This window comes from Lithobates pipiens, unplaced genomic scaffold (genome assembly GCF_037356315.1).
Source record: "Lithobates pipiens isolate NorthernLeopardFrog02 unplaced genomic scaffold, aLitPip1_a1.2 Scaffold_13, whole genome shotgun sequence".
NCBI lineage: Eukaryota > Metazoa > Chordata > Amphibia > Anura > Ranidae > Lithobates > Lithobates pipiens.
Genome location: NW_027507718.1, coordinates 342,447,743 through 342,470,910, shown reverse-complemented (window position 1 = coordinate 342,470,910; position 23,168 = coordinate 342,447,743). Strand labels below are relative to the sequence as shown.

The 23,168-nt window shown below is 43.6% G+C and overlaps 1 protein-coding gene across 5 annotated transcripts in view; it reads left to right on the top strand.

Annotated features, from left to right (window-relative positions):
• The window catches only part of TMEM154 (transmembrane protein 154), a 71,574-nt gene that overhangs the window by 6,025 nt on the left and 42,381 nt on the right, over positions 1-23,168 (top strand). For 4 of the 5 annotated variants that reach the window (XM_077477046.1, XM_077477049.1, XM_077477047.1 and 1 more), the window contains exon 2: positions 10,911-11,177. In XM_077477046.1, the coding sequence (XP_077333172.1) occupies positions 10,911-11,177 (267 nt within the window). Of the gene's footprint in view, positions 1-10,910; positions 11,178-11,688; positions 11,909-23,168 lie in introns of those variants that run through there. The other variant, XM_077477050.1, reaches the window with a different exon arrangement.

The following is a 23,168-nucleotide window of genomic DNA, read 5'->3' as shown; positions in this document are numbered from 1 at the left end:
CCAGATCGGTCAAGGAATCGCTTGGCTGGCAGGAAGCAAAAGAAGCACCATGTAAAATTAGGAAATAGTTCCCTAAACTAAAAAAAGTGCCGGAATCCTTTCCGTTTATTGATGAGTTAGAGGACCTCGTTAAAGATGAGTGGCAAAAAACAGACAAAAAGACTAGCCTTAATAATAGGTTAGTAAAATTATATCCACTAAAAGAACCCAATGTGAATTCAATGATCTACATGTAACCTTGCCTATAGAAGATGCTGTGACTTCAGGGATGTGCTCGACCGGAAGATTGACCTAAACCTCAAAAGAGCATACTCAGCAGCAGGCGGCATTTGCAGACCAGCTATCGCCGCAGCGGCTGTTGGAAAATAAATTTCTGGATGGACCCCCAGCATTGAGAAGTCACTGCGGGAAGGCGCAGATTGGGATAAAAATCATATCCTCTCTTCAGGAACTCAAGCTGGCTGGTGATTTTGTGGCAGAAGCTTCAGTGGACATCATTAGATCATCTGCCAGGGCAATGTTGGCTTCAGTAATATCCAGAAAGGCTTTGTGGAAGCCCTGGATAGCTGATCCTGTATCAAAACCCAACTAGTACAAAATACCCTACGATGGGAGCAATCTATTTGGGCCAAAACTAGATTGGGCCGTATAAAAGATGACAGGCGGCAAGTTGGGTCTGATTCCCTCAGACAGAAGACAAAAACCTCAAAAAGGCCCATCTTTCAAGCCCAACCTTCCTGAAAGATGCAGGGAAGTGAAATCTTATAGATCTGGAAATGAGTTCAAGAGGAACTGGAGAAATACCCAGCCTTTCTCAGGCTGAAAAAAAAGCCTCCTCCACTATATATCAGCAGAAGTCCTTTTGAAGGTGCGCCCATCCAAACTGTAAAGGTGGGAGCCAGACTAAAATTATTTGCGCAGGTTTGGGCAGATTACATAAAAGACCCTTGGATAATTTCCACCATTTAATTCGGAGACAAATGGAAATTCAAGACCAGACTTCCAAAAGACCATTTCCAATCAACCAGATTAACAATGGAAAAAAGAAGACTATTGCTGAAATATGTGTTACATATACTCCAAGGCCCGACAAGCCAGAGAGAAATGGGATTTTATTCTCCACTTTTCCTGCTGAAGAAGAAAAACGGGAGACCTTCCATCGGACCTGGATTTGAAATATCTCAACAAAAAGATTCAGGTTGAATCCTTTAAAATGTAGAGTCTTCAAATGATTCTACTCGCAATAAATTTAGGCTACTGGTTGCTGTCCATAGATTTATCGGATACTTATCGTCACGTCTCTATACATCCCACCTTCCAGAGATTTCTCTGTTTTCCGGTAGACAACCAACACTTCCAATTTAAAAGCTTGCCCTTTAGGGATCTCCACAGCTCCCAGAACCTTTGCAAAGATCCTATTACCAGTAATTGCCTTCTTGAGGGAGAAAGGATTGAGAATTCACCATTATCTGGAAAAATACTGAAATATTGAAAAATACTGATCACGCCGCTTCAATGCCTTGGTTGGGTAATAAATTGTGATAAAAGCTATCTTCAGCCTTCCCAAAAAATGACCTTCCTAGGTGCAGAGTTGAACACAGAGGTGACTATAATAGAACTTCCTCAGGAGAAGTAGACCGTCTAATACAAAAAACGAAGCTACTAATAACAGCAAATTTTCGACCAGCCAGAGTCTGTATGAGCAAACTGGGTCCCGGGACTGCCACTTTCCCTAGGGTCCAATGGGCCCAATGGCACATGAGAGTACTGCAAAATTCCTTTCTAATGCAATGGGATGAAGCATCAATGCTTCAGCAGATCTTTATTCACAAGGTAGTGAAACAGTATATACTGTATGGTGGTGAACACATGTTCACAACCTCAGAAGACACTGACATATAGTTTCACCACAACCGGAGATAGCCACATAAAACACCAGTCTGGAAGAATATGGAGCTCACTATGTTAAATCCCTGAGAGGGAAGAGCGCCCTGTTACACTTGGACAACAAAATAGCAGTAGCCTAAATCCAGAAATGGGGGAACCAGGAGTCGTACACTTTTAAAGGAAGTTCGTCCTATACTAGATTGGGCTTGAATACACCTAGAAGATTTGAGAGCCATATATGTCCCAGGAACAGAGAACCTTTTAGCAGCCTGAGCAGGAACTTTGTGTCAAACAACAAATGGTCCCTGACTCAGCAAGCCTTTTTCCTCCCAAACAAGACTTGGGGAGTTCCAGAGATTGACCTGGCAGCAACACCAGCAAATACCAAATGTCAGAGATACCTAGCAAGAGCGTTTTACCCCTCAGCCGAAGGAATAGACTGCCTTCACCATTTGTGGGATTTCCGGGTGGGGTATCTTTTCCCCAACACTTCTGATTGCGAGATTCCTATCCAGACTCAGGAGGTCGGCATCGACAGTGATAGCGGTAATTCCCTTTTGGCCAAGAAGACCGTGGTTTACGACCCTTCTACAACTAAGCATAGAGAACCCGTTGCTTCCAGTTACACCCAAGGCCAATTCCTACACCCAGCTCCGGAGAAACTACACTTGATGGCTTGGAAATTAAGAAGAGTAGGCTTCTACAACAAGATTGTTCTTGGGATGCGATATCTACCTTGCTACAAACCAGAAAAAATACTACTAACAACATATACGGAAGAATATGGAAAAAATCTAATTTGCTAAAAAAAAAGGTGTGAAATCCATTGTTTCCAGAAATATCGCAGGTCCTGGATTTTCTTCAATCAGGTCTAGAGAAAGGCTTAAGTTCAAGCATGCTGAAAGTTCAAGTGTCTGCCTTATCTGCTGAAATGGGGATAAAATGGGCCTTGTACCCCGTTGTCATTCAATGCATGAGGGCAAGCTTGAAGATCAGACCTCCAAGAAAACCAACATTTCCCACATGGATCCTGGCGGTAGCTCTAGAGGCACTTTCACGTCCCTATTTTCACCCTGCAGATTTGATTTGCAAGCATTACTTATAAATGAGCCCTACTTGGTCTTTTACCCAGATAGACCACTTTATTGCAAAAGTTAACGTCTGCTTTTCACTTTAATCAAGACATAAGCCTACCAACCTTCCTTGACAATCACATCCTTTGGACGTAAAATCTACTATCAATGCTTACCTTTCAGCCACAAGCTCCTTCTGAAAGATGGACTACCTCTTGATTATCCCTCAGGAAGGGTCAAAAAGTATCAACGCACACGATTGCATTATGGTTAGTCAAGACCATAAAAAAGACACTCAGTTCAGCAACTCCACATACCCTATGGCCTTAAAGCCCCTTTCACACTGGGGTGGTTTTCAGGTGCTACAGGGCTAAAAATAGCGCCTGTGTAGCGCCTGAAAAAAACGGGCCCTTTCACTCCCGTGTGAAAGCCGGAGGGCTTTCACACTGGCGCGGTGCGCTGGCAGGATGTTGAAAAAAGTCCTGCTAGCCACATCTTTGGAGTGGTGAAGGAGCGGTGTATTTACCGCCCCTAAACCATTCCTACCCATTGAAATCAATGGGGCAGCGCAGCTATTAACCCTTTTTTGCTAAAACAACGGAAAAGCACAGCTAAAAATAGCAGCGCTTTACCGCCGACGCCCGCACCGCCCCAGTGTGAAAGGAGCCTAAGGCTCACTCTACTAGGGCACTGGCAACCTCCTGAGCAGCATATTGCAGAGTATCTCCAGAAATGATATGCAAAGCGGAACCTGGTCATCGAGAAGCACATTTATGTCACACATTATAAAGTGGATTTTGCTCTGTTAACTGTGACATTCGGAAGAACGGTTATTCAAGCCAGCTCTTCGGTTCCATGTTAATAAATGATACTTCCTAGCACCCACCCAACTGGTGAATTATTTCCCAGTATGTGCTGCCATGATGCTTCAGAAAAACAGAAAATTGTATGCTCACCTTTCCGTAAAATTTTCATTTCCTGACGCATCTTCATGACAACACAAAGATTCCGCCCCTTCTAAGGTGATACATAGAACTCTGCAAGTCTATTCTTCTAAAACTTCTAGCTAATCCATCCTATCAGGTTGTGGGGGCAGAGTCACAACCCAGCTGCCATGAAGATGTGTCAGGAAAGGAAAATGACAGAAAGGGGAGTATACAATTTTCAGTTTTTTTGTTTTTGGGTTTAATGTCGCTTAAAAGCTTTAGGCATATACTGAAAAAAGACTCCCCGTTTTAGCTTAGTTGCATATTCAGGTAAAATACTCACACTTACTTTTTAAAATTCCTCATTAGATCTTTATACCAGTCTTCTGTACTTACTTGCACATCATCATTAAGACTGTGAAAGGAGGAAATAGTAATGTTAGCTAATCAGGACTATGTTCACACTAGAATGCAGTGCGGGAGACCACCTATCAGTGAGCGTTTCCTGCACCGCATTCAAATTGAACTACCTTTGCGATCTGCAGCAGGTGTCAGTGCAATCTTAACGACACCTGAAACGCAGGTTGCAAACGCAGTGCGTTTGCTTGCACCAGATATTGTACAAAACAACTATGCAATCCGGTTGCAGTGCAGTTCCAAAATTGGTACATGCATGACTTTGGTGCAATTTGATCCCATTAAAAATTAATGGGCACAAATCGCACAACACTGAATCAATTGTGAATTGAACAGGAACACAGTTTGGTTCCTGTGCAATTCATATGTGGGTCATAGAGTGAACTGAAGCTAAATCTATTGCACGGTGCAGTGAATTTAACAAATGATGCTTAGCCTAATTATTGCCTAATTGCCTTATAACCTAATTATTGAGTTGCGGCTACTTCAATATCCAATCCCAGCCTTGTCATTGCTGTGGAGAAAGTTAACAGTCGGGATCTAGCTCGAACTGGCAGAGGTGGTTGGATTTAAAAACTAGATTCCCACACTAGGTTTACTTCACAAAGCAAAAGCAAATTTTCCCCCTTGGAATGCATTTTGGGAAGCACACTCTCAGTAGAGGAAAAGACTTCAGACGCCATGGAAGTATATGTGTAGGAAGTGGGCGTTAAGACCCACCCTCCTTGCCACCACACATATGTGTTATGTGCTCAACAAGAAGTAATAGTTAAAATAGTACCTCAGACAAAACACATTTTGTTTTTAGTTTTGGGTGGACTAAAGATAGGTTAGAACAGCCTTTCTCAACCTTTTCACCGTGGAGGAACCCTTGAAGTAATTTCAAGGTTTGGGGAAACCACTGTTTATAATTTATAGCAATGAACAGTAAGTTTTTGATATAATTTAGATATAATTGTGTACCTAGAGTTGACACAAAGGTGGATCATTTAATATCCTCCTGCTCTATACGGTAAGATAATTTTCAGTAACAATCATAAAATATTATTACGGAGATAATAGTAATTTCTAATTATGAATAAGAAAAGCAGACAGTGAAAACTTTAGTGCTCCCTGACATTGAAGGTCAGTGGAAATGCCCCCTTACACTGGAGGCCAGTGGGAGAAGGACCTCTTAATGTTGGTAGTCATGGTAGTGGTCCCTTACAGTGGTGGTCAGGGGGAGATGGACTACTTTACATTGGGGGTAAGTGGGAGTAATGCCCATTAATTTGGTGGTCAGTGAAAAGAATGCCGCCCTTACAGACAGCAAAAAAGATCATTGGGGTCACTGGTTACTTATCAGAAGGGAGAGACTACACTGATCCCACACCGCTGACTCTGACACTCTGCGAGGTTGACCCCAGGTTGAAAAAGAAACAATAATCAGGAGATCAATTTTCCACTGCTCACTACTCAAGGAACGCTTTGTTAGGGTTTTATTGTTGTCTCTGTCCTTATTTGGGAGACCCAGCCTCACAATTTGTCCTGACGACCACTGTCACCGGGGCAGAATATTAGCAGGAAATACAAAAATTTTAGTTTAAAGGGAAATCTTGTAATGGGGATGCACAGAGGTGAGATCTATTATTTTATTTTATTTCTTTAGGAGAGTAAATAAATCAAAATCTTTCCAAAGGGCAAATAGGCAGTGATATGAACCCTTACTAGCTCTATCCAAAATTAAGAAAAGTGTTTTGGGTGTAATCAATCCATGTATATGGTTTACAAATGTATCACAGTATTTTTAAAAACATTTAAGCCACGTTTGGGCTATTGAGCCTGAAATACAAATTACTTAAAAATAAGCAACAAGAAAAAAATGTCTGATGCCTTCTGCCAAATTTGATAAAGCTGAAGTTTAGGCGTGGAACTTTTTCCAGTTCCATTGGTCCAATGGAATATATTTATGTGCAATACCTGTGGGTTCTTTGTGGAAGTTGGAAATCACTGTACTAGACATTGCTGCCTCTGTGTTCTGCACTAGCATTCAGGTCCCATGAACAAGGTGGGGCAGTGGGGCAGTGGCATCATGATCTCTGCATCATCCAATAAGATTACAATTTGCATTCATTGAGCAAATGCAAAGTGTTCCCTGAATGGCACCAGTACCAAGCAAGCTACCTCTTGTGTACAGCAAGCAATAGCGCAGCTGCTCAGCATGGGATCTGGAAGCTACTGGAGATCACTGGAGTAGTGGTGCCTACTAAAGTGATGTCTATGGGGATCCCACTAGTATGACACATACATACTTACATTGGTCCAGGTAGGAGCAATGTAACCATGTAAAAAATGCCACACCTAAACTTTAGTTTAACATCTTCCTTTCAACTGCCTTCCTTGTAGTGGCTGATCCACCCCCGCATGCAGTGTTATTTAGTGGAACTAATGGACAGGAAGTAAAATATTATCTTCACACAATAGTAACTTTATCTTAGATTGACTTAATTGTGACAAATTCTTGAAACATTTCCTTTTATAATTTATTATTAGGTTACTGTGGCACAAATAGCATTTGCTGCGTGTTTTGTTGTTCTGTTGCCATGAGATCCTGTTTATAGTTGTCTAAAGCCCCAATGCACTGAGTTGGGACTCTAAATTGAAAAGAAAACCCTGACATTTGATATTTACAGTGCTCAGCAGCTCTCGTCTACAGTAATCTGAAGGTGATGCTAGATGTTTGCACAGACTCCCGTGTGCTGTGGATGTCCACATTCCCAAATTGGCAATAAAAACGTTGTAAACTTTTTTGCACTGCAGATACTTTGTTCCAGTGCTGGGAAATTGGGAACAAGATGGTTAAAAAAAAATGTATCTGATCCTACCTTGTAATGCTGTAGCAAATAGCCTCAACAATGCAGAAAACAAAGTTACAGCTGGAAAAAATGTATTATATACTGGAAAGTGATAACCAGTATTATAACAGTCTTGTTCATCCAAAGCAAGCTAAGCAAAGAAAAAAAATGACTACCTGTGGGAATTAACATAGTCCTAAATTTTGTGGCATGCCATTCAGTGTTATCCCCCATATCATTTAGAGTGCATTTGTCAGTCACATAAACATCCCTACTGTCCGGTCCCTGCAATAGAATTGAAAATATACTGGCTTCTCTGGCTGTTTCTTTTATAACTGTGTTCAAACACTGAAATCATCAGTATTCTACACCACTAACCACATGCATGCTTCTTCCTTCAACCAATTTGTCAGTAAAGGACACAGCAGTGTCATAGGCATTGGAGGATGAAGCCACAACACAGAGTGGGGGACTCAGGCATGCGACCAGGGGCAGACTGACAACTCATGGGGCCCCCAGGCAATAGGAGAAGATTATGGGGCCCCTAGGCAATAGGAGAAGATTATGGGGCCCCCAGACAATAGATTATGGGGCCACACAGTACACACACACACACACATATAGTATACACACACACAGACACACACAGTATATACACACAGAATACACATACACACACTGAAAAGATACTGGAGATGCGGGGCAGCTATAATCTTGGGATTTTAAAAAAAAACACAGATTTTTTACATGCTGGTCCCTGGTTTTATTGAGGCTGGTAACCCTGATGGGGCCCCTTAGTGGCAGTGCTCGAGTGCCCGAATGGTCAGTCCGCCCCTGCATGCGACACTACCGGAAGTGTCAAATGCTGAAGACTATGGCCAAGGCTGCAGCACTTCACCATAAGGGAGGTAGGAGAAATGCCACAGAGCTGCCACAGAGATATGTATAATAACTTTTCTTTTGCAGGGACCTGCCAGTTAGTTTTGCTTGGGGGATAGGCAAGGTCACTTTAATGCTTCTGTCTGATAAGGCTGATAATATAGGTTAATGTCTTGTAACTAATCCCACCCTCTCCCCAGGCAAGGTAAACACATAATGCAGCCTCCATTCCACCACTATGAACGAACAATTAGTTTAGAGCAGTTTTTCTTAACTCCAGTCTTTAAGGCACCCCAACAGGTCATGTTTTCAGGATTTCTCTCAGATGAAAAGGCCGTGGTAATTACTAAGGCAGTGAAACCGATCAAATTTCCTGTTCAAAATAATGGAGAGCCTGAAAACATGACCTGTTGGGGTGCCTTGAGGACTGGAGTTGAGAATTGCAAGAAGAGTTTAGAGATTTGCAAGAAGAGCCAACACATCCATATGCATTCTTTATGCTCCTCCAGTAAAGCAGGGGGAAAAGCGAAATTGGTCCAACCATTATCAATGTCGATCCAAAGGATGTAGATGTGTGTGTGGGGGGGTGGGGGCTTCTATCTAGCCTAGGGCCCACATTGCCATAATTCTTCTGTCTTACCAAAAATGGACGGAATCAAGGAAGAGCTTTACCCTAGACATAAACAGCAAAGGTAGGGGATAAGTTACAAGGAAGTCCTGTTATGCTTATGGATAAAAGGTGACCTGTTGCAGATTGTGGGTAGGACAGTAAAAAGATTTCCCTGTAACAGACTGAAGGGGAAGAGAGTCAGAGGGAGTCCATGACACATGCTGTAATGAGTAGTTCCTTCTGTTAATAAACTGTGCAAATTAGGGTTCCAGCCACAATTAAATGAGCAGTAGACAATCCCCAAATAGAAAATTGAATTACATTTTTAAAAGACCAACTCCAGGAAACCTAAAAAAGCCTGCTTGCAGTGGGATGCCCCCCACGCCGCACAGTCCACACCTAGCTGAAGCTGACTATGGCTATTGCCCCTGTATTTTCATCGGATCAGCCTGTTCTTTAATATTCTGAAGCATAAAGTTATATAGAAACAGCAAGTACAAATCAACTCTTGGTGTAATTAAATAATGTAATGTTACAGTGGTGTGAAAAAGTGTTTGCCCCCTTCCTCATTTCCTGTTCCTTTGCATGTTTGTCACACTTAAGTGTTTCGGAACATCAAACCAATTTAAACAATAGTCAAGGACAACACAAGTAAACACAAATGCAATTTGTAAATGAAGGTGTTTATTATTAAAGGTGAAAAAAAATCCAAACCATCATGGCCCTGTGTGAAAAAGTGATTGCCCCCTAAACCTAATAACTGGTTGGGCCACCCTTAGCAGCAACAACTGCAACCAAGCGTTTGCGATAACGTGCAATGAGGCTTTTACAGCATCCTGGAGGAATTTTGGCCCACTCATCTTTGCAGAATTGTCCTAATTCAGTTACATTAGAGGGTTTTCGAGCATGAACGGCCTTTTTAAGGTCATACCACAACATCTCAATAGGATTCAGGTCAGGACTTTGGCTAGGCCACTACAAAGTCTTCATTTTGTTTTTCTTCAGCCATTCGGTGGTGGACTTGCTGGTGTGTTTAGGATCATTGTCCTGCTGCAGAACCCAAGTTCGTTTCAGCTTGAGTACACGAACAGATGGTCGGACATTCTCCTTCAGGATCTCTTGGTAGACAGCAGAATTCATAGTTCCTTTTATCACGGCAAGTCTTCCAGGTCCTGAAGCAGCAAAACAGCCCCAGACTATCACACTACCACCACCATATTTTACTGTTGGTATAATGTTCTTTTTATGAAATGCAGTGTTCCTTCTACGCCAGATATACTTGGACACACACCTTCCAAAGAGTTCCACTTTTGTCTCATCGGTCCACAGAATGTTGTCCCAAAGTCTTGGGGATCATCAAGATGTGTTGTGGAGAAATTGAGACGAGCTTTGATGTTCTTTTTGCTCAGCAGTGGTTTTCTCCTTGGAACTCTGCCATGCAGGCCATTTTTGCCCAGTCTTTTCCTGATGGTGGAGGCATGAACGCTGACCTTAACTGAGGCAAGTGAGGCCTGCAGTTCCTTGGACATTGTTGTGGGGTCTTTTGTGACCTCTTGGATGAGTCGTCGCTGCGCTCTTGGGGTAATTTTGGGCGGGAAGGTTCACCACTGTTCCATGTCTTCGCCATTTGTGGATAATGGCTCTCACTGTGGTTCACTGGATTCCCAAAGCTTTGGAAATGGCTTTATAACCCTTTCCAGACTGATAGATCTCAATTACTTTCTTTCTCAATTGTTTCTGAATTTCTTTGGGTCTCGGCATGATGTGTAGCTTTTAAGGATCTTCTGGTGGACCTTACTGTGTCAAGCAGCTCCTATTTAAGTGATGCCTTGATTGTGAACAGGTGTGGCAATAATCAGGCCTGGGTGTGGCTAGAGAAATTGAACTCAGGTGTGGACAACCACAGTTATAGTATGTTTTAACAAGGGGGGCAATCACTTTTTCACACAGGGCCATGATGGTTTGGATTTTTTTCACCTTTAATAATAAACACCTTCATTTACAAATTGCATTTTGTGTTTACTTGTGTTGTCCTTGACTATTGTTTAAATTGGTTTGATGTTCCGAAAACACTTAAGTGTGACAAACATGCAAAGGAACAGGAAATGAGGAAGGGGGCAAACACTTTTTCACACCACTGTATGTACTAGATTGGACAGCTTATCTGACCACCAGCTGATCAAGCCAAACTTTCCCTTGCCTAATAATCTACTACGTATTTCCTTGTGAAATCATGCTTACACGTGTAGGGAACAAACCTTCTGAATCATCTTATATTTTACAGGGAGGCTGATGTCCACGACTTACGAAACAGATCGGGGGAGCACAGAACTTCCCTTTACGCCAAGTGTGGGGTCAACTGTATTTCATACTGTGTATGGAGGTACAAATGGTACAAATGACACAGATGTTGAAGAGACTGGTCCATCTGAGAGTCCATTGGAACTTACCACTATCCTCATATGTGCCTCTCCTATTCTAATATTGCTTCTTCTATTACCTCTTATTTTTTGCATTATCAGGCACAAAAGAAGGAAAAAGTTTGAAAAAGGTATACTTTAATCTGCATTATTGATCCTAATCTCTTTTATCTGATACTATTATACTCCCTCAGCTGTTGGGAGACAATTGCTTCATTCACTAAGCTACAGAATAACATATGGGTTATTGCCATAATGTGCATTATATTTAGCCATAGGACTGTTATTTTCAGCACTCGTTGACTCTTGTTGATATATAGATATTTATATAGATCTTATATAGATATTATTGCAAATAACGATTGTTATAGCTTAGTGCAGTGATCCTAATGTAATGTCAGTTAGTTCAAAGGGCCATATTTGTTAGATCTCTAATCATTAATCATTTCTCATTTTTAATTTACTCTTGCATAAGCCCAGTTATAACTGGCTGTCCTTAGCTTAGCTAGCTTTAACCCTGTGCATCCTAGAGGTTTTTGCAGCTGGACAGATACCCACAGGTATAAGCTCTTGGGACCTGCTGTCAGCAGTTCTTAAAGCCCATCTGCAGGCAAATAAAAAGTTTTCCCATGTAGTGGGGTTGTGTCTGCACTGCACATGTTAACTGCTGGCTTTTGTTTAGGGAAGAGGAGAAAGGAGAGATACGGTACTTGCTTAATCCTCCCTGCACAAGATCGATCCAGCAGTCTTAAATTGTGGACTGTTCCTGACATCATCAAGCCCAGAGCAGGCTCCATAGACCAGGAACAGTCCACTGCTGGACCACAGGGGAGGCCCGGTTTCCGATGGAACAAAGGATTAAGTAAGTATAAGCTCAATACAAAACAAGCAATTGACATTTGCAGTATGAGCACAGCTCTTCTGCGTGGCAATTATTTTTTATTTTTTTTGCCTGAAGATGAGCTTTAATGACGCTAATTGTCTTCCATACACACAACTGTGTAAAGATGAGTAGTAGTATTAGTGAGCGATGAGTACAGAACCGTAAAACAAAAATAGAACATTACGTTTGAGTGCAGTAATTTATGTGCTTATACACATGTTTTTGTGCGTATATACATGCAGGGCCAAAATTGGGGGCGGGGGCAGGGGTAACATGTGCCCCAGGCAACAACTTGAGAGGGGCGCCGCTGGCCAGATAGACAAATTTAAAGGGCTGCAGTGGTGTCCAAGGAGCTAACAACAGCTAGGGAATTGGGAGGCTGGATCAGGCTGGACTGTCACTGACCTGAGCTGCATACACCATTGGCTGCTTGGTGTGAGCATGCACTGTCTGCCGCCGATTGCAGAGGGGAGCCAGGATATGGACCTCATCTGGAGATTCAGCCTAGCTGCCCAGGAGATCAGCTCTCTGGGAATCTGGCGCTTATGATCTGCAACCTAGGGGGGGGGATCGGCTGGTGGGCAGCTCTGTAGGAATCTGGAATCTTAAAAGTAAGATCGGTGTGGAATTACTGTGATTCTGACTGATAGTGATCCATGTTCCTGGCTGGTGTCTAAAACCCAGGTGATCCAGGTTACTGTTGATTATCGGGGAATGCATGTTCTATAGGGGGCTATCAGATCTCCAGTCTATCAGAACAAAATAACATTATATGGGTGAAGTATAGGGGCATATAAATAGCTATAGGTGGTGATTTCAACCACAGAGAGAATCTGTATCCTGTACTTGATGTACAACGTTAGTGGTCAATAAGGATGATATTATCAAGGTGGCACTACAGGACCATATAGGGGACACCTCGGCAGTGTGTCACTCCCATCCCAGATAAGTACACAGGCTAAGCACAGATTTTCTTTATTGTATTGGTACATTGGCTCATGGTCATGGCTGAAACTGGGGGGTGGGGGACGTGCTCGGGCCGTCACATTGAGAGAGGATCCGCCGCTAGTGTTACTACCTGTCCAAGTTTTCACCGGAACCTTCCAGAGAGTCCATTTAAATCCTGGCATCCTGGCTAATCTGTTCTAAATCCCGGCGCCCAGTGATGGGAATGAGTTCCAGCACTGAGCTCCAGTAACTGGCCTGACAGGGGTGCACAGCTCCTTGCTTTCCTAAATATACACAGTAAATGATCGGTACTGACCAATCACTGTCAATTCATAACTGAAGCATAGTAAACTGTGTTTACTATGCTTCAGTTTGGGAATGACCATAAAGCCACTTAGCACAGAGCAATTTGACCACACTAAGCGCACCGCATTACTACACTCCTTGAGGCACTCAAACCTGTCTCATGTCTTTTACAATCCTATAGTGTATACTACAACAACAACAAAAAAAACTGGCATCTGTTGCGGAACTTCAAGTCCCATCATGCCTCGGCCTGTGGGATTCATGCTTGTAACTGTCAGCCTTGCAATGCCTCATGGGAGTTGTAGTTCTGCAACAGCTGGAGGGCCACCAGTTTGAGACCCCTGTGCTAAAGTGTTTGGATTTGGCTTGTAGAAAAGGTGGCAACCCTATTCGCTGTGCTGGAAGAAAGCAGCAGCGCTTTATGAGGGGACCTTAAGTCTCACCTCTGCAGCGGATTAGAAAGGGCGCCGCCTCTACAAAAGAAGAAAGCCCAGAAGTGAGTCTTTAATAATTCACTTTCCTGGCAGTGCCCCCTTCTAATCCGCACTGGAGTTGAGGCTTCAAATAACCTTGTTCAAATCTTACCACAGTAAAACCCTGCAGTTGAGCCTCTTTTCTACTGCCCCTCAACAGCTCCCCCTTTAGCTGCAGAGGCAGCTGCCAGGAATGTATACATGCCTTGGTAGCAATGCTTTGCTTCACTGCCATGGCAGGATTTATACCCCCTGACGCTTTCAGTGGGCATAGCACCGAGCGAACTCCATCCATTTAAGTGAATGGGGCTGCTCTGCATGTACCCTGCAACTGCGTACAAAGCACATGGCTCACTAATGCAGCCTTCCAGAGGTTAAAGCAGGAGACAAGGAGGCAATATAATGCTTCCTCATCACCTGTCATATACTTTCTGTAGAGCGATCCGAGCCTTAGAACTCCTGCTCATGGGATAAGAAAATATTGTTTAAATATGAGAACCGTATGTATTCTTACTTTAATCTCACTTTGTTTATTTCTTCCATATCTGTGCAGTAATCCTTTACGAAATGTTGCCTCTGTGTGTGAGCTTCCTACAATAAAGACCAGTCCTTGTTGCTCTCTCTCCTTGGACAAGGTGACTGGTCTTGTTCCCACCCCCATCTCCCGTTTTCTGCAGACAGCCTGTAGTGGGTGGAGTCTGCTGGGTCCCTCCCACAGCTCTGCTCTCTGCACAGGCTATGTACAGCCACGTGATGATGTCATTGCTACTTTTTATAAGGTAAAATCTGGGTTTTCACAGGTATTTACTACACACAAAGTGGATTTATATCCTTTGTGGCTATTGAGAAATATGTCTCAGTTAATTAAATTCTTTGTGTCTGGAGTTCAGCTTTAACTACTTAAGGACCAGCCGCCGCAGTTATACTGCGGCAATGTGGCTTGATCCTGCAAATCACTGTAGATGTACGTTGGTTCATACACAGGGATTTGTGAGTGCCCGTGCCCACTGGCCAGTGAGGGAAAGAATCAGAGGGTGGGGCGGACTCGATGCCACCCGCTATTTTTCCCTGCAGTGACAGAACAGGGATGTGCCTGTGTAAACAAGGCAAATCTCCGTTCTGACAGGGGAGATCACACAGATCCTGGCTTTCTTTTAGCACTGATTACTGTAATAATGTCACTGGTTTGGAAAAAAGTGCCAAAAATGTCAGTTAGGTGTCCAATCTGTCCGCCACAATGTTGCAGTCCCAATAAAAATCATTTATTGCCACCATTACTTGTAAAAAAAAAAAAAAAAAAAAATGCCATAAATACAATATATCCCCTATTTTGTAGACGTTATAAATTTTGTGCAAACCAATGAATATATGCTTTTTTTTTTTTTTTTTTACCAAAAATATTTAGCAGAGTACATATTGGCCTAAACTAATGAAGAAATTCGTTTTTTGGATATCTATTATAGCAAAAGGTAAAAAATATTGTTTTTTTTTGTTTAAAGCGCGTAAAATAAAAACCGCAGAAGTTTCCTTTTACTACCTGGTTTGGCTATGAGACAGGAAGTGATGGGGAAAATCAAACTGAGAGGGGTAATAGCCCTCCCTTACGCTATCCATTTAGTACTACTTTAAAATAGAAGTATAGGTTTTTTTTTTTCCCATTCATACTTACCTAGGTGTATGTAGCATCGGTCCGATTCTGCATCTGTCCCCCGCCGCCTCTTCACTGAGCACCGAGCGATCGAACATCGCAGATGGCTCAGTTCTCACAGATCCCAGAGTGGAGAGCTGCTAAATGTCAGTCAGCAACACTCTGCTCTGCTCCTCCACACTCACTGGAGCGTTGAGTTGTGGAGGGCACGGAGCGGCCGTCTCAGACGCTCGCTGAGATGGCTATCAGTCCAGGGATTTGGCAGACTTAATTGTCGTTATGACGTGGTGCCTGGACTGATTCCTTTGACGTCAGCAGAGAGCGAACTTCAAAAACAAATTGCACTCCTGTGACCATTAGGAGAAGCCCAGACAAACAAGCTTAGGCTGGCTTCTCCTTTATTTTATTTTTATACCTCTGAATAAGCCATTGTTATCCCTAACGCTTAATAATTCTTTCCTGACAGACTCCATGGCAGCATACCTATGGGTTTAGCCCACCTCTCACACCTCATAGGACCCCACTCCCATAAATCTTTGCTTCTAGTCAGAGACCACGTTCCTTTTTTGTCCTCCTCCTAGGATTAAGGTGTTTCTTACCTTATGAAGATTCTACGGTCCAGTCCTGGTTGCACAAATTTTTTGGATGGCGGTTCTGGAGTCCAGCAGTCCCAGCTATTAGCAGAGTGGATAGGGGCGACATTTGCGATGCTGTGAAGAGCTTCCTAGCCTTGCCATTGGTAGGCAAGTGGCAACTTGGCAAAACGTCCTTGCTATTGGCAGGAGGCCTCTCATAAATGCCCTGGTCGTGTAGTGGATGATCGCTTTTGGGCTGGACCAGGATCATGCTTGGTATCGCATATAAATTATTGTATTATTATTTATACTCATGGCAGCAGGTTTTTGTGTGATTCAGGGCAGAATTTATCTCGCAATGCCATCAGTCCTTCTCAGAGCCTCACAATGTCTCATGATAATCGGCACTATGGTGGCCACAGCTCCTATGTTGAAATGGGCTCAATGGAAGATGCGGCCCTTTCAGAAGGGTTTTCTCCAACAGTGGGATCCAGGGTCTCGAGACCACCTTGTTCGGATAACCCCTTCCATGAACGAGATCCTCCCCTGGTGGCTGCAGCAGAGAAATCTCCTCAATTGCCATTCCATAGCACCTGTCTCCTGGGTCACAGTGACAACAGATGCCAGCAGCAGAGGTTGGGGTGCTCTCTGTCTGACGGAGGTAGCCCAAGGTAAGTGGGACTTCCCATCCCGAGGTGTAGTCTCGAATGTCCTGGAGCTCCGAGCTGCCTTCCATGCTCTACAAGCTTTTCACCATTTGACGACAGAAACCTCAGTTTTCCTAAGACTGGACAATATGACAGCAGTGTCTTATATCAAGAGAAAGGGGGGCACCCGCAGCCTCTCCTTAGTGAAGGAAGTAAGCCCGATCATGGCCTGGGCCCAGGCAAACTTGACATATATCTTCCTGGAATTCAAAATCTTCAGGCAGACTTTCTCTCAAGGTTTACCCTGGACAACAACGAATGGTCTCTCCACATTGAGGTATTCAACTGGATCCTGTCTCTGGGGATCTTGCCGGAAGTAGACCTGTTTGCCTCTCCATGCAACATCAAACTGAAGAAATATTACACAAGATGTCGTTGTGCCCAGGCCTTCAGATTAGATGCCCTGACGGATCGGTGGAGATTCCACAGGGCCTATGCTTTTCCCCCAGTTCCAGTCATTCTCTGTTTTCTATCGAGGCTCAGGTGGGAAGAAGCCGAAGTAGTGGCAGTAGTCCTGTATTGGCCCAAGAGGCCATGGTTTCCTCTCCTGATGCAGCTCAGTTACCGGGATCCAGTCCCTCTTCCTTGCAGACCAGATCTTCTGTTGCAGAGAACATCTCCTCACCCATGCCCATCCCTGCTCCATCTGATGGTCTGTTTTTTGAGAGGGGAAAGCTGGAAGCATTAGGATGTCCAAGTACAGCTATTGCTACTTTACTAAATGCCAGAAGACCAGGTACTGTTTTTTTTTTTACAAACAGGCCTGGATCTGTCCTTATCGGTGAGTTCATTACGGGTTCAGGTTTCCGCAATCTCTGCCTTCACCGGTGTATCCTGGGCCAGACACCCTCATACTAGGCAGTTCTTCAGAGGAGCAATAAGGCTCAGCCCTCAAAGAAAACCAAGATTTTCCAGGTGGGATCTTCCGCTCGTCTTGGATTTCTTCTAGGGAAAAGAGAGACAACATATGGATCGGTCATCTATCAAAGATCTCTCTCTCAAAACGGTTTTCCTAGTAGCCATAACATCGGCTAAGAGAGTCTCCGAGATCAGTTCTCTAGGATTTAAAGAGCCATTCCTTACCTTCTTCCCTGATTGAGTGGTCTTGATTCCTATGCTAGAATCAAATCCTAAGGTAACATCTGTATTCCATGAGAATCAAGAAATTGTTGTTCCAATCTTCTGAACAACTGAAAACTCTAATATTCATCCCTTAGATGTTGGGGAAGTTTTGAAGCAATACTTAGAAGCCACTACTTCTTTCCGGAAGTCTGATCACCTGTTCATTTATTTCCATAGGAAAAACAAAGGTTTGCGTGCTTCTTCCAGAACAATTGCAGCTTGGATTGTTCATGCCATCCAAGGAGCTTATAAGGCTAAAGGGTTGGCTCCTCCAGAAGTGGTGACCACTCATTCTACCAGGAGTGTTTCTACATCGTGGGCAGCTTCTCGTCACGTATCCCCGGAAGTGATCTGTAAAGCGGTCTCATGGTCGTCAATTAATACGTTCATGACGCATTATTGCATAGATCCGGTTTCTTTATCTTTGGTTCATTTAGGTTTGAATGTCTTATCTGTTAATGGCACCAATTAAGCCTTTTTTTCTTTAACCAGCAATTGTCCACCCGGGTGTGTATGGCTAGTTATTTCCCAAACGTATGCTGCCATGGAGTCTGTCAGGAAAACGGAAAATTTATATCAAATACTTACCGTAATTTTCCTTTCCTGATGGACTCCATGGCAGCAGGAGTTCCCTCCCATTTGCTGGAGTAGGCTAAGTTACAGGAACATGGTCTCTGACTAGAAGCAAAGATTTATGGGAGTGGGGTCCTATGAGGTATGAGAGGTGGGATTAATCCATACGTATGCTGCCATGGAGTCCATCAGGAAAGGAAAATTACGGTAAGTATTTGATATAAAAAATTTTCTCCAAAACTTTCATATGATTTTTTTTTGTTTGTTTTTATTTTTTTATGTAGTTTTGTTAATTTTTTTGTAGCATATATTGCACACACAACTGGTGACTTTTTTTTATATGTAAATGAGATTATGCTGGGTGACCAATTAGGGCATCCCTGCCCAATCTCCGTAGACTTGAAGTTGCTGAGAAAGAAACATGGTGTCATGTCTTCTGTTTGAAATCTGTAATTTGTAAGTAACCTGTGGGTTATATATATATATATTAGTACTCATAAATCAGATTTCATAACTCTTCCTTCATCAGGATTGGCCTCCAAAACCACTGTCCCAAGATACATACATACATATATATATCTTGGGGCAGTGGTTTTGGAGGCCAATCCTGATGAAGGAAGAGTTATGAAATCTGATTTATGAGTACTAACATGATGACATTTTTTTCTTTATTTTTTTTATGTACTATCTCTAAATGCGGGAAAATGTAATGAATCATAGGAAAAAGAAGAAGCAATTTAATGGATTATTCTGTCACGTAGTACATTCCGTAGTTCATCTAAAGCCCTTTTTTGTTAGTTCAACAACAACAAAAAATTCATTGTAATATACAGGCATTCTCCAATGTAAGACAGGCCAGGGGTACATTACACCTTTTTTTTGTTCAACTTGCGGGTTTTTGCAGTGCTATTGTGTTCTCACAATGATCAGTGTTACCAGCTATTACCAGAGACACTGATCATTTGGAAAAAAACAAACAGGTGGTTGTACAGAAGTTGATTGATGGATCCACTTCCGTACAACCACGGCGCCCATACATGGATCAAAATTTGTCCGGTCCGTGCTGAACCGGCAGCATTTTGATCCATGTATGGCTGCCTTAACCCCTTCCTGCCTGCGCTATAGCCGAAAGACAGCTACAGCGCAGGCTTACTTTGCCAGGAGGCCACCCATGGATGTCCTCCCTTGATAGCGCTGCCCGGACGTCTCCTACGGCACATGGGTTCTGTTATCACTGAGTCCTTTGGAGCCAATCCACGTGATCAGCTGTCCAATGACAGATGATCACAATGTAAACACAAGCTGGCTATCGGCTTTCCTTTTCTCACGTTGACAGCATGAGTTGAAGGGCCATCTACAGTGATAATCAGGGCACTGATTGTCAGTGTCTTGATTATCAGTGCAGTCCCAAGAGTGCCCACCAGTGCTGCCAATTAGTGCCCACCAGTGCTGCCAAACAGTGCCCATCAGTGCCTCCTCATCATCCTCACCTATTAGTGCTTCCTATCAGTGCTGCCTATTAGTGCGACCTAACAGTGCCGCCTATCAATACCACCTATCAGTGCTGCCTATCAGTGTCCATCAGTGCCACCTATCAGTGCAGCCTCATCAGTGCCACCTCATCAGTGCACACCAGTGCCACCTATCAGTGCCCATCAATGCCACCTATAAGTGCTCATTAGAGCCGCGTCATCAGTGCCCATCTGTACAGCCCATCAGTGCAGCCTCATCAGTGCATATCAGTGAAGGAGAAAAGTTAGAAAATTTTTATAACAAACTATTTTTTTCTTTTTTTTTGTTTGTTTGTTTCAAAATTTTCGGTCTTTTTTGATTGTTCAACAAAAGATAAATAACCTAGTGGAGATTAAATACCACCAAAAGAAAGCTATATTTGTGTGAAAAAAATAATAAAAATGGAATTTGGGTACAGTGTTGCATGACCGTGCAATTGGCATTTAAATTGTGACAGTGCTGAAAGCTGAAAATTGGCCTGGGCAGGAAGGGGGTAAAAGTTCCCAGTAGGTAAGTGGTTAAATTGGCATGTTAAATGTGGTAAAAGAAATATTATTTGTTTTTATTGTAAAAGCAACTGGGACGATATTGCTGGAGGGGGTGGGAGGGACTGAGCAGGGCTTTTGCATCCTTTTACCTAAGTTCCTGCACATTAAACAAAGAGCGGTCAATCTAAAAGGCTGTAGGTGGAGCTGGGTGAGGCTATTTACTAACAGGTCTATGAACAGTATCAGCATCTAAAACCAGCCGTAGATGGAGTGATTTTCTTTCCTGCAGCCATGGGTTTCAGAGAAGAAAGTCGCTCAATTCCCTCAGCCATCAATACAGTCAGTATTGATGGTGAAATACCTCCCATGGACTCATTGTGTCCTCCTGGCTGGAGAGCCATTCCCACCAGGAGAACACAGTGATTACTGCTAGTGGCTATAATGGCCGCTACCAATGATTGCATGTAAAATCCGACAGGCTGGTTGTATCCAAGTTAATCGATCAATCAACTTGGGTACATTCAGCCTGCCTATACATGGTTCGAATCATGGCCGGTTCAGCAGGGACTGATTTGATGATTGGCTTAAATAGGTATAGCAGCAGCAAGGCTGGTGGTGATTTCACTGCAAAAAGAAATAGTGCTGTCACCCTTTCAAAGATATACTGGAATGGTTAACCTGCATCACATACATACTGCGATTTCATAGTTTGACTATAGTTCTACTTTAAGTGCATAAAAAAAAAAAAAAAAAAAATAACAAAACAAAAATCCTAATTTTAAAGTCTGTCACAGTGATTAATATAGTTGAAATATAAAGATTGAATATTTGTTTCACAAAGTTGACAGGGCACATTAGTGAGACCTTACTGTTCTAAAGCAGTCCTGAATCTGCTAGCACCAAACTGGCTTCTAACAGCTTATGTTTAAGTATTTAAAATGGGGGACATCTGAACTCTGTTAAAGATGGTTTGGAAAAAAAAACACTTTTATGCTTGAAACTTAACATAGAACTACCGTATTTATCGGCGTATAACACGCACTTTTTTCCCCTTAAAATCGGGGGAAAATCGTGGGTGCGTGTTATACGCCGACCCCCCCCGCCGATCTGCGCTCTGTGGAGCGCCGCAGACATTTACCGAGCTGAGCCGAGTGTACTGTGTACTCGGCTCCGCTCTCAGTCACGCCCAGTCCCGCCTCCTAGCCTTTACGTCCCGCCATTGGCCCGGTGTTGTGTCCATCAGAGGAGCCAGGACAAGGGGCGGGACGGGGGCGTTACTGCGAGCAGAGCCGAGTACCCTCGGCTCGGCTCAGCTCGGTCTATGTCAGCGGTGGGAGGAGCCGAAGATCTCGACGGCGGTGGCGGGAGGAGCCGAAGATAGCAGCGGGAGGAGCCGAAGATGGCAGCGGCAGTGGTAACATTTAAAACTAACCATACTGCAATTTTGTGGAAGGCTGCAGGGAGACAGTGTAGGGCTGCAGGGGGACAGAGTAGGGCTGCAGGGGGACAGAGTAGGGCTGCAGGGGGACAGAGTAGGGCTGCAGGGGGACAGTGTAGGGCTGCAGGGGGACAGTGTAGGGCTGCAGGAGAACAGTGTAGGGCTGCAGGAGAACAGTGTAGGGCTGCAGGGGGACAGTGTAGGGCTGCAGGAGAACAGTGTAGGGCTGTAGGGGGACAGTGGAAGGCTACATTGATGGGCATTTAAAATGTAAGTTTTTTTCCTTAAACTTGCCTCCTAAACTTGGGGTGCGTGTTATACGCCGGCGTGTGTTATACGCCGATAAATATGGTATGTATTTTACAATGCTAATTAAAATTTGTATATTAATATGTTTGTTAAAAACATTGGATGGTGGCTTTAGCCCGGGGTGGAGTGAGCGGTGTCTCCATTGGACAGAACCAATGATAGGATTATGTGACTTTTGAAGAATGTTATAATGTTGCTAACACTGAAGGAACTAAGTTAAAGGTTTTTTTTTTTAAAGGACATTTTTTTATCTTGTGTTTCCTCCTGATGCTATCTCTATAATGAGAAGCTGAATATATTAAAGCGGTTAAAGACAAGACCGCGTCCAGTGGGGAGTGGCTGGGGGGCCTGCCCCCCGAGGGGCCTGACCTCTGAAGTGCCTTACCGCTTCCCCCACTAGGCCCAAGCTGCCAAACTAGACAGTAGCTCTCCGTTCGGATATTTAGTTTTCTCTCAGCTCTTCCTTCTTGTTCTCCATTTCTCTCTCTTCCCTTTTCTTGCCCCCCCTCTATGTCTCTCACCACTTCTCCTCGGCTCCCCTAACCTGGTCCACCACCCCCCCTTCATCCCCCACACACTAACTACCGTTCTAGTTCCTGGCGAGGTCTGGCGGCCCATCCCTGACCTATCTGGGATGTCTCTGAAAATAGTGTCCTAAAATGTGAAGGACTTAAATGTCCCAGAAAAGCGAACCAGTTGGCTCACTGTTCTTTGGAGACAAAGACCACAGGTTGTATTTTTGCAAGAGACCCATTTCCAGGCAGACAAGATCCCTAAACTTAACAATAAGCATTTCCCAATAGTGTACCACAGTGTGTCGCCCTCCTCAAAAACAAAGGGCACGAGTATTCTCTTGGCCAAAACTTTTCCCTAGCAGCTGATAGACCACCACGCTGATCTTGAAGGCAGATGCCTCTTCATCAAAGGTACACTTCAGTCGCAGACATTTACCTTCGCAAACCTTTACCTGCCAAATGTAGACCAGATGCAGGTACTTGAATCATGCCTGACTGCCTGGCTGCCTTCACAGAGGGAACACTGGTGCTAGGAGGAGATCTTAATCTTTCCATTGATCTTCGCAAAGACTCGTCGACAGGATCTTCTGCCCTGTCTCTGAAATCCCGGAACCGAATCAGAGAA